The 12,274-nt window shown below is 37.0% G+C and overlaps 1 protein-coding gene and 1 pseudogene across 2 annotated transcripts in view; one reads left to right on the top strand and one right to left on the bottom strand.

The window, feature by feature from the left end:
* Positions 1 to 7,675, top strand: part of itga11a (integrin, alpha 11a) — a 49,115-nt gene extending 41,440 nt beyond the window's left edge. Inside the window, exons 22-30 of the mRNA XM_084404058.1 lie at positions 1,972 to 2,048; positions 2,460 to 2,543; positions 2,632 to 2,722; positions 2,816 to 2,929; positions 4,117 to 4,200; positions 4,650 to 4,760; positions 5,302 to 5,397; positions 6,008 to 6,121; positions 6,329 to 7,675. Of these exons, the coding sequence (XP_084260184.1) occupies positions 1,972 to 2,048; positions 2,460 to 2,543; positions 2,632 to 2,722; positions 2,816 to 2,929; positions 4,117 to 4,200; positions 4,650 to 4,760; positions 5,302 to 5,397; positions 6,008 to 6,121; positions 6,329 to 6,406 (849 nt within the window). The 3' untranslated portion in view covers positions 6,407 to 7,675. The remainder of the gene's footprint in view (positions 1 to 1,971; positions 2,049 to 2,459; positions 2,544 to 2,631; positions 2,723 to 2,815; positions 2,930 to 4,116; positions 4,201 to 4,649; positions 4,761 to 5,301; positions 5,398 to 6,007; positions 6,122 to 6,328) is intronic.
* Positions 7,676 to 8,035: 360 nt separating this feature from the next.
* On the bottom strand, positions 8,036 to 10,353 carry LOC311287456 (intelectin-like; annotated as a pseudogene). The gene is made up of 5 exons (XR_014630272.1): positions 10,347 to 10,353; positions 9,204 to 9,472; positions 9,010 to 9,127; positions 8,636 to 8,737; positions 8,036 to 8,394 (listed from the first exon to the last, which is right to left on the bottom strand). The product of XR_014630272.1 is annotated as an intelectin-like (transcript).
* Positions 10,354 to 12,274: the final 1,921 nt, after the last annotated feature.

The following is a 12,274-nucleotide window of genomic DNA, read 5'->3' as shown; positions in this document are numbered from 1 at the left end:
TCAATTGTTAGACAGTATTCTAAGTTAGTATATGCAGAGGTTTTTAGTCCAATCATTAGAAAACTCTGTTTTTTCAGAATTAAGTAGTAGGAAATTACTAGTCATCCAAATTTTTATATCAGCTATGCATTCCGTTAATTTCTTGAATTAGCAAGTTTCATCGGGGCGCGAAGAGATATAGAGCTGAGTATCATCGGCATAACAGTGAAAACTAATCCCATGCTTCCTAATGATATCTCCCAAAGGTAGCATGTACAGAGTGAACAGCAACGGTCCTAGTACTGTGGTACTCCATACTGAACTTGTGATCGATAAGACATTTCTTCATTTACTGCTCTCTTAAGGGCCCGAGTGTGCTCATTGTACCACGGCTTTGGATTATTTAGGCGCAAAGGAGCAACTGTGTCTAAAGTGCTGGAAAAGAGAGTCAAAAGTTTCTGTCGCAATATCGAGTTCTTCTAAGCTATCTGGGATGCTGAGGAGATGAAATTGATCAGGAATATTATCAATAAAGCAATCTTTAGTGGCAGAAGTGATAGTTCTAACATATTTGTAACACGGAGTCGGCTTTGCAACCATGGCTAAATGGAGTATGACTGAGATGTCATCACTCTGCTGTAAAATTCAACAGCATTAACATTGATTCCATGTGACAATATTAGATCTAAAGTATTATGAGAATGAGTGTGTCCTGACACGTGTTGTCTAACTCCAATAGAGTTCAGAATGTCTCTAAATGCCAGTCCCAATGCGTCTTTTTCATTATCTATATGTATATTAAAATCACCAACAATTAGGACTTTATCTGCAGCCAGTACTAACTCCGATAAAAAATCAGCAAATTCTTTGATAAAGTCTGTATGGTGCCCTGGTTTCCTGTATACAGTAGCTAGCACAAATGTCAAGCGTGATTTATCATTTACACTAGATAGTGTTACATTAAGCACCAACACTTCAAAATCATTTTATTTGAAACTAGACTTCTCTGTAATTCTGAAGATATAACTGTAGATGACAGCAACACCACCCCCTTTTCCTTTCAGATGTGGCTCGTTTTTATAACAGTAATCTTGGGGGGTGGACTCATTTAAAGTAATGTAATTGTCTGGTTTTAGCCAGGTTTCTGTCAAGACACAACATGTCTAGGTTATAATCTGTAATCATATCATTAACAATAAGTGCTTTTGAAGTAAGGGATTGAATATTCAGCAACCCGAGCTTTATCATTTGTTCATCTGTATTATATCTATTTTTTATTTGTTGAACATCGATTACATTTTTTGTTTGGGAGTGTTTTGTATTTCCTAATTCTGGGAACAGACACCTATATCTCTATATGATGATATCTAGGTGAAAGAGTCTCTATGTGATGGGATTTATCTGACCTCAGTAAAGACAGCATATCTTAGTTCTGTGAAACACAGCAAAACAACGTTACTCGCATATCGTGAATAAATAAAACAACCTCGGCATCCATTTTCAGGCCTTCCCGCACCTTAAGGTCTCTCAAGCACTGGAAATCTTCTCTAATGTTAATGCGGGTCCTAACTCTTGCCTGGTCGTAACCCGTCTTTTTAAAGTTATATTCCCCTGGCCTTTTCCTCTTTTGCATTTTCTCTGCCTTCTCTGCTCTCTTCTGCTAATATCTTGTCTTGTGCACTGAGCTCTCTCTCCTCCCCCATCATTAGTGTATACGCCCCTTACTGCTGATTTACTACAAGTGTGTTTTGGTGCACGGTCCGATACACTTTTCAACAGCGTTTTTCAAAAATCGCTTACTGCACCTTTAAGGCAGGTTATTGTAGGCTACATTCCTAAATCCTCTGCTAAAGCTCTGTTGTTGTTTTTTGTTGCTTTTTTGTAAGTCTGAAAAAAAAAACTGAAAAAAAAAACTACTAACACTAGTCAGTCACTTGTGTTACTATCATGTGGCTGTTTTTATTAACCATTACTCTGTCTCTTACTCACCAGGTAACATTTCGTTTGGAATTTGAATTCAGTCACTCTGTGCTGCTGGATCACGTACGGCTCGTTCTGGAGGTTACCAGGTAGGACACAGCTAACATTCAGCCGGCCTTACATCTATCTGAGATAATCGATTCTGTACTATTTCAGCCAGATTATTTGCTTTAAAAAATGTAGTTCGAAATCATATAACTTTTGTCCTGTGGACCACAAAACAAAAAAAGAAAATATGCATGGATCACTGGATTACTAAATGGCCACACTCATATTGAAATCATCTAGATGTCGTAACTGCAGTTAAAGTATCTAGAGCATAGTTGATGGTTTGGAATGTCATGAAACTCTGAGGAAAAAGGATTCCGGACAACAATGATGCTTAAGCTGGAATGTTAAACTTTTCATAAACGGTATCGAGCGTCACTGCGCAGTGAATTACAGGGTGAGTGTATCTGCCTGGGAGGTTTCTCATGCTTGTGTCATTTATGTTTCTGCAGTGAGGGTGAGGAAGTTGTCCTACACGATAACATTAATGACATTTTCTACACTCTAAAATATGAAGCTGATCTGCTTTTCACAAGGTGAGATAGATGTGTTTGTTTAAACGCTCTAATCAATATGCGTGGTTGTGGGAATTAGAATAGTTACAATATATTTTCATTCTCACAGGGAGTTTTACCCAACCCGATATGAGCTTAAACCTGATCTCTCTCTAGAAGAACCGGATGATTTCAACCCTCCATTCAACTTTACCTTTCAGGTGAGGTCCACTTAGCTATCTGTTACTTAAAAGAGCAGGACCCCAAAAACTGATGTTTCAAAAAACCAAACATGTTTCTTCTATGCATCACAGATCAAGAACCTTGGTTATTTTCCAGTCCAAGACTTGCAACTGTACATTGCAATCCCTGAGGTCACGAAAAATGGCAATCAACTCCTGAAGATCAGAGATTTCCATATTGACCAGGTGAGGAGGACACAACTAGACATCAGATTTTCCTTTAGATTTTAAAAATGTTTTGCCCTTTCGATCAGATTTTTGCATCTATTTACAGTCTGGATAAGTTGACGCTAGTTGCCAAAGGTCAGAGCCAGTCTGCTGATTTGAGTTCACAGAAAATCACATCATGTATTCAGGGCAAATGATTTTTTAGCTTCAGAACATGATTCAATCCAGTTGGAGGATATGTTATTGATGACCTATTTGTCCTCTGTAACCATTTACAAAGTTGGCAAGTGTATGCCTAGTATTCTAAAATCTGTTCAGATTTAAAAAGTCACAAAGTGTTTTCAAGTCTTTTAAGTCTTAGAGTTCTATCATTATGCTTTTTCAAATATTACTTTTCATGCAGTGTAAAATATAGCTGTTCGTAAATAAAAATGGTCTGCAAATGTTTTAAGATCAAAGTGCATAACAATTTTTTCAGTCTTACTTACATTTACATTTACATTTATTCATTTAGCTGACGCTTTTATCCAAAGCGACTTACAATTGCTATATATGTCAGAGGTCGCACGCCTCTGGAGCAACTAGGGGTTAAGTGTCTTGCTCAGGGACACATTGGTGTCTCACAGTGGATTCGAACCCGGGTCTCTCACACCAAAGGCATGTGTCTTATCCATTGCGCCACCACCGATGCTATCGTTCGTATCACTGTGTATCAAGTGCTGAGTGGGCCTCCGGAGCTGAAATTTAGGTATAATAATAGGCGTTTCGTTTCTGACACGTGCTGTAGGCGGTAGACCAGTCACGACAAACAGACTCATCTGACCAATCAAAGCAGAGTAGGGTCGTGGAAAGGTGGGGTTTAAAGAGACTGAATCTTCAAACAAACCGTTTTCAGAATCTTTGAGAAATGAGATGATGTGCAATGTATATTATGAGACAATTAATGTGTTTTTGACCTTGGATGCATGTAGGCCTATTGCAGGAGACCTTCAAAACAAAATTAGGAACCTTTAAAATAGCATAAATGGTGCACTTTAAGTCTTTTATCCAAAGTGATCTACATATCAATCAAGGTAGACTATACTTTTTTCAGTTCATGCATTCCCTGGCAATCAAACCCATGACTTTTGTGCTGCTAGTGCCATGTTCTACTGTTTAAGCTACAGGAATGATATTAATAGTGATTTGTGTCATTTTTCCATCAGGTTGGTGGAAGTCATTGTATCCCCCCTCAGCATGTGGCTCACAGTCGAGCCTCTCCAGAGGACCTCTCACGAACATCACGACTGGTAAGACCCTTTCTACACAGGCTTATAGTGTCTGCCTGTTATCACAGACAAAGCTTGCGCCACATTCAGGCTAGCACTTTAACACTTTATAAAAGTCTGGTTTGTGCCGTTTTAAAGTTTGCCTGATTTAGGGGCTTTCAGATATGAGATGTGCTAATTTAACGCATAGCAGTAAAGCACTTCTCTGCAAAATAGTTGGTTTATACTCTCTGAATAAAGCCACTCGAGTTTAATAAATTGTGCCATAAATAAAGCTTATTATTGGTAAATGTGGTTCATCTTCAATCAGTTCTAGAAATGTTATTGTGTTTTTGAAGATTCTCATATGTCTGAGGTGGGGAGTTTTGTAATGCAACTCTAACGCATGTCAGATTTCCACCGCAAGCAGCTGGGTTTCATCTGTAAGATTGTCTGTTTGTGAGAGAAATGTTTCTTGTTCCTTTGCACAGAACTACTCCAACACCCTGGCAGTGCCTGTACAGTGTACCGTCAACCTGCCTTCCTACAGAGACGTCAGCGTGAAAATCGGCGGATCCCTTCGTACTGATGCACTGCATGCGGTGAGTAGCAATCTGATGAAGATGAAGAAGTGCACTGTGGGAAGAACCTGACATCAATGCATGAAGTCTTTAATCAAGAGGATCTCCCAAAACCAATGCAAAACTGTGACTAGAGCAGTAATTAGAGACATACTGTAACTAAATCTGGTTTTGTTTACATTTTGCGCACTTTTCAAGTTAATCATTTCATAAATTATTATTATTATTATTATTATTCAGATTTCAGATTTCAAAACAATGGATAAATTGTTCAAAATTAAGATATTTGTATATCTTAGTGAAACAACTAACAAATGCACAAAAAAAAACAAAAAAAAAAACATAATAAGTTTGTAGATTCCAGTTGATTTGATATTTTGTATCTAATGCAATGAAATTCAGACCATTTATGACAAATGTGGCTTAAATGTCCAAATACACTGACTCTTTCTACCACCTCTATAGCCTCTCACTTCTAGTGCTGATCCTCTCCCACTTTCTCACGTCCACTGGAGTAAGTGTCTGTCAGATAAACTGAAAACTGTTTTTCTTGTCACGGCAGCTGAAGTTCAAAACCCTTGAGCTGGTGACGACAGCCTCAGTGGAGCTGAACCCTTCCAGCCCCATGTTTCTGCCTGAAGAGAGGCCGGTCAGACACGTGAGTCACCCTCTGTACACATCAGCATTTACAGAAAGCCACGTTACATAAACATTGCTGGACAACATGTTTAGAATAGGTAAATATAAATCCATGACCGAATACTTGGAAGACGTGGTTAGTATGAGAGGTTGCTTTTGTCTTTTCCATCCTTGGCAATACTGAGGGAGAAAAACATGGACAAACGATGTGTTTTCATTCATCTGTCAGAAAGAGTTAAGAACAATTGTACACAGGCCTGAAACATAAATACCTCTATGCTAACATTACTGAATATTTGACTTTACGCAATTAGGCTCGCTGGTTCTCTCATGCCAGAACCTTCCCTTTACACATCATAGTGTCCTTTGGTTAGCTACTGTGTGAGTTGTTTCACCACAGTTAAAGAATCTGGAGCCAAGGGGACCGAAAGGACCAGCAGCACACTTGAGTTCTGTTCTTTTCTTTATTACTGTGTGGTGCTGCCATCTATAGGCAGGACAGGAAATAGACATATATTCTAACATCAGCAAAACATGAAATGTGTCAGTGGCAAGATATACAAATAAGCCGGCATCTCTCATAAAGCAGTATAGTGTTTTATATTTTTCCTTTTTATGTGTTTTCACAGATAATCCTGGAGATTAGGAAAGAGGAGGATTACCGTGTTTCCATCTGGATTATCATTGGCAGCACACTTGGAGGCCTGTTACTCCTCTCTCTCCTCATTCTGGCTCTCTGGAAGGTAATGTGTTCTACATTTATAAGCACACACAGACTGACAGACTCACTTCAGACAGACAGATAGATATATTTATAGATATAGATAGATAGATGTACTATATGCATAGAAAGATTGGATAAATTATTTGATTAGTGAATCTTGAATATAAGAATATCTTTCTTATTTTTTTGTTTTGTTATTTTATTCTTTCTTTTTTCACTCAACTAGTTGGGGTTTTTCCAAAGGCAGAAAAGACGGGAGGAAGCTGAGAATGAGGCTAATGGCAAGATGGTGGAAGAGCGATAACGCAGGCTGCTCAAGAGGGTTCAGACAGGCCTACATCTCAGGGACCAACCAACAGCAACATTAGACGTCTCTGAAACTGAGAGAAAGGGAGAAAGAGAGAAAAACAGAACTTGAGGCAATGAATAAAGCTGAGGGATATGCTCTGCGCACTGGACGACCTGTTGTTCAACCATGAAAAACACTGCAATTATCCACATCATGCCTGCACTGCTTACTGAGCCGACCCTATAGATGGGTCTCCATCTCTCTTCTCGCTCCAGATCAAACCCCTCTGATGACACGATGTCCACAACCGCTTAAAGGATGTTGTTCTGAGAGACATATCAAAAGAGAGACTTTTGGAAGATGCATTCGAGTGAAAAGCTTGACTTTTGACATGAATTCAAAGGAAATAACTTTTTTCACAGGGTCTTTGGAATCGCAGTCAATACATTTGATCCTTGGCCAAATCCAGTGTCTGACAAGAGACAAGAGAATATACAAGAGAAACCTCAAAGTGCTGTAACTATAAAACAGCCATGTTTTCTGGTGCTTCTTCTTTGACATCTAGAAAAAAAAGGACATCTTGGAGGAAAAAAGTGCAAAAGTTGGCTCACTTTATTGTAATGGCCATTGTTATTATATGTAATATAATATTAGGCACTGGAGTTTGTAGCTCTGTTTTTTTTTTTTTTTTTTTTAGTGGTCGTAATTTATTGAATAGAAAAATGAACTGTTATGTACTTTATTACATTTTTATAAACTATCCTTCTCTAATACCCTAAATAATTATACATCTTTTTTTTTTACTATATGCTCATTGTTCAATCTCAAATAACAGAGGTGGACTTTGACTTTTTTTTACAACATCGATGCACTTTTTTTATATTGTAGTGATACAAACTTGAATTTTGTAAATATACAGTTTATCTTTGTAAAACAAATTTCAAATGTGTGCTTTCATAAAAATTGTGGCATTACAATATATCTCTTGCAAGACATCAGCCCTAGTTTAGTTTCCATGATATGCTTCACACCTCAACAAGTAGCCTTTAAGAAAGGGTATGCTTCCAGCACCAGACTTATGACTTTTTCATTTCAGATATTGAGAATATTGATAAAAAGATGAAATTCCCTAACGTTAAAAGTTGTTGAGTGTTTAAAGGGGTATGAAACATCCTTATTTGCAGATGTTTTTTAGTCAGGGATCTTTATTCTTCAATGTATATGTGTATATATGTATATATGTATGTATGTATGTATATATATAGAGAGCGAGAGAGAGAGAGAGAGAGAGAGAAAGAAGAATAGAGATCCCTGAATATATATATATAAATACACATGTCCAAGATAATACAAATAAATATCAAAATAAAGAATTTGGAAAAAGCATGAAAGTTTATAAAAAAATGTTTCAGTAGGGGTAAATCCACTGCTTTTATTTAAACATTTGTTTCATTTGAACAGATATATATTGTTGTTTGAATATATAAATATATACTGTATATATATATATATATATATATATATAACAATTTATGAACACTGAGAGTGTTAAAGTATACAGTACTGGAGATGGATTTAAAAACTAGCAGAAACTGCTCATTAAATGGAAAAATTTTAATCAGTCAAACTAAATATATAATATAAACTAAATATAAACTAAATATGCATAACTAAAATTCCCACCGAACAAACTTCACTAATCCTTAGATTACAGAACAATATAAAATATATATGTTGTAAAGAAATATATAATTGTGCATGTTACAATCAGACGTTAATTAATGTGATATATCTCAAGAGAGAAGCAAAAAAAAAAAAAAAGAAGCAGATGATTTTGGTTTCAAAGTGTCAGCGATAAAAAAAAGAAGTACAGCTGCTTCGGTTATCTCTTTGGAAGCACTGGTGCCTGTATTAGTACCATAGCCATTCCAGTCGAAAGCCGTAAAGTCTCCACACTGCCTAGGGACCCCCTCAGGAAAGTGTCCACCGCCACCAATACAGAACTGCAAAAATATGAGTGCATTACTAACAACTATCCTTAAGCTCTGTTGATCAAGAACAAGCGCATCACCAGAAGTATTTCATTAACTCAAAATGTAGTTCCACCTAAAAAAACCCCCACTGAATTCACACACTTCATGTGTCTGTTTTTAAATCTTCTGGTCTGCTTGCCTAAGCTTCCATTGTCACAAATGCTGTTCATAAATATTTTTGTAAATAAACCAGAATATAACTTTAACTCACACGTTCAAAGTCACAAACGGTGGGTTTAACACCCAAACAGAGCCATGGCTGCCTTTTCCTCATTGAAGGCTCTGAATGTGATGAATCCAGGCTCAAATTGTGCTGGAAAAGAAATACAGAATAAATTATTAATGATTTATGCAAATTTGACATCACTTTCATTATATTCAGTGATCTGGGGCCTCATTTATAAAAATGGGGCCTCATGCGCACAGGTTTGATCTTAGAGTGTTCGTACAGGCTAAAATCCACGCAAACGTTCATATAAAAACGGTCTTTAACGTGGAAAGTGTTCTGCGCCACGTCAGGGCTCGATGTCATGGTGCAAAGGACCCTAGGTTGATTTTACTCCGAACCATCCCTTTAAGAATGAATTTTCAGTGTGGTATCGTATCTCAGGATGGAGGCAGTGGTCCAGTTGTCCAACTCCATGTTATTAGGAAAAGAACACACAGACACATCATGTGCCATAATGTCAAAGTCTCCAGGATTCTATGATAGAAAGGAAACAGATTGTCAATTCAGATTCTAGATAAGCATGTTTTGATTGTTCTTATAAAAAAAGTACCTTATAATCATCACTTGTAGCGGCCTCTGCGGTTCCAAACGTGACTCTGTTCGCCCATGTCCCTTCACCATCAGGCCGGTTTGCGTTGCTGCCCTGCTCACTCGACCAGCGATCACCAACAGTACACTTTCCATACATGTTGTTTTCATGAACACTGGCCACCAGCGTCCATCCGCCGCCCGCAGTGGTCATATCACAGAACGTCTGGTAAAGGACCCCTCTTGATGATGCTGGGGTCCTTCTGAAGTCTGTACAGAGATGTAGACTAGCTGTTTAAACAGGATGCATCAAACCAAATGTTATTTTAGTCTTTTATTTGTCCTGTTGTAAGGAGTAGCTCAAGTATGTAGGGTATGTGGGTAATTAAATGGGCATCTGTATATTGTATCAAGTGTAGACATGCGTCAGTGATTATAAATTGTTGATTTTTGTTGTAATTGTTGAACAGTTGTAAATCTGTTACATATTAGACGTATTCTCATCAAGGGATGACCTGTAGAGGCTGCTGAACAATTTAAATGTTTGGGCACTGTATTTGATGATAAACTAACTTTTGAGGTAAACACTGATGCTATTAGAGAGAAAGCTCATAACACTTTTAACTACAAAGTTAAAATATGGATATGTTTTTTTTTTTAAATGTTTTGTTCTAAAACAAAAACAGTTCATACAGTCAAAATATCTTTTTTGTGCTCAGAAAGAAAGTCATATAGTTTATTGGCCACCTATAACTAGGTTAACTTGATTGTGTAATGTTTTGAGGCAAAAGTCCAGTTGTAGTTATAAATGCCTGCTTGTGCTTATCTGTGGTACAACAATGCTAGCTATTATGTTCCTTCTTGCACATTTTGCGGCACTTTCAAAGTGAAGTTTCCAGTCCCATTGTCTCTGAAACTGATGAAAGTGAATGTGGCGACATTTAATTAAGGTTGTCATTTGCATTGCGCAGTTCAGAAAAGAAAGGTTAATGCTCTATTGTGTTTGAAAATAATGCAGTCTACCATCTACATTCAACCCTACTCTAAACATAACAGATAGTGTTAAAAGAAAAAGTGAGATAAAAACGCATCAACCATGCACTGGTTTTGTGATGCAAACAGGGTTTGAAATTAACTTTTTCACTCGCCACTCAACTTTACTTACTGGCCATTCAGAAGTTCTACTAGCCAAAACAAAAACATCCGAAAATATAGCTGCAAGCAGTGATACAGGGCCAAGCTCAGAAGGGGCAGGAACAGCAGTGAAGAGTCAGAAGAGCAAAAACAGCAGAAATAGAATGTAGCCTACATGAAAAAAAAAAACCTGAAACCATGTACATTTGAAATTGTGATGTGTTTGGTTGCATGTTTTTGTGTAAAGAATGTTTACTAAAAGCAAAAGATGACAAATCTGTTTCACACATTTTTCTTTAATCACTTAATTATATTTAATAAATTAACAAACCATATACTGTATAATCTGTATTTACTGTTCAATTATCTGAACAACACAGCATATTAACTTACCATTTGAATGAGGGAGTGGTAAAAAAATGTTTTGTGTTCTTGATGTCTAAAATGGCATAAGGAAATGATGTACATTTATATACTTTTCTTATCAATGGCTGATTTATGAGTAACTGAAGTTTACAGATATTACAGCATGTTTAGGGCCTGTATATGATCAGAATCTAAAAGGGTTTAAATGGGTCATGACATGGATTTTTTTATTATTATTTTAATATTTTCTTTGAGGTTCACTTAAAATGTTAATAATATTTTTTGTGCACAAAAACAAAACTATATATGCTGGTTTTTTATTATTATTATTATTATTATCATTATTTTCAACCCTTATTCTAAATAAACCATCCACTTGTGATGGGGTTCTTCTGAAGTCTGTACAGAGACGCAAACTAGCTGTTTAAACAGGATGCATCAAAACAAACATTTTATTCTTCCATTTGTCCTGTTGTTAGGATTAGCTCAAGTATGTAGGGTATGTGGGAAATTAAATGGGCATCTGTATAACTTATCAAGTTTAGACAGCGTCAGTCATTTTAATTTGTTCTATCTGTTACATATTAGACATATTCTCATCAAGGGATGACCTGTAGAGGCTGCTGAACAATTTAAATGTTTGGGCACTGTATTTGATGATAAACTAGCTTTTGAGGTAAACACTGATGCTATTAGAGAGAAAGCTCATAACACTTTTAACGGATATCTTTTTATTAAAATGTTTTGTTCTAAAACAAAAAGTTCATACAGTCAAAATATCTTATTTTGTGCTCAGAAAGAAAGTCATATAGGTTATTGGCCACCTGTAAGTAGGTTAACTTGATTGTGTAATGTTTTGAGGCAAAAGTCCAGTTGTAGTTATAAATGCCTGCTTGTGCTTATCTGTGGTACAACAATGCTAGCTATTATGTTCCTTCTTGCACATTTTGCGGCACTTTCAAAGTGAAGTTTCCAGTCCCATTTTCTCTGAAACTGATGAAGGTAAAAAAATATGTTGTAGTTTGCATTGCGCAGTTCAGAAATGAAAGGTTAAAGGCACACTATGCAAGATTTGTACCTTAATATACCAGCTTCAAAATTTCGATGGTAAACAAACTCGTAGTGGGGCGAATCATCCTGAAAGCAAAGCAGGAGGGGGGACGCCGCTGGCAAACCCAGCAATGGAAGTTTGAGAGGTGGCGCCCCAACAAATATCACAAGAATCACGGCTTGCTTTACGGCACGACGTCACATACATCAACAACATATGAAGCAGCCTCTATGGAAGACACTAGCATGCATTTCAGACGTGAATCATGGCAGAGTCGACGAAGAAAACGCAGTAGGAAGAGTGCAGAGATGGCTCTGCGTGAGAGGTATTTACGGCAGTAACGTTAAATACAAGTACTCCACAGCGAATCTAGGGGTCGCTGTTTGAGAAAAACGGAAACTGCATAGTGTGCCTTTAATGTTCTATCGTGTTTGAAAATAATGCAGTCTACCACCTACACTCAACCCTACCCTAAACATAACAGATAGTGTTAAAAGAAAAAGTGAGTTAAAAATGCACCAACCATGCACTGGTTTTGTGAT

The sequence above is a fragment of the Rutilus rutilus genome (genome assembly GCF_951802725.1).
Source record: "Rutilus rutilus genome assembly, chromosome: 3".
Classification (NCBI taxonomy): Eukaryota; Metazoa; Chordata; class Actinopteri; order Cypriniformes; family Leuciscidae; genus Rutilus; species Rutilus rutilus.
Note: the sequence above shows the minus strand (reverse complement) of the source record. Positions and strands in the feature narration are given on the sequence as shown.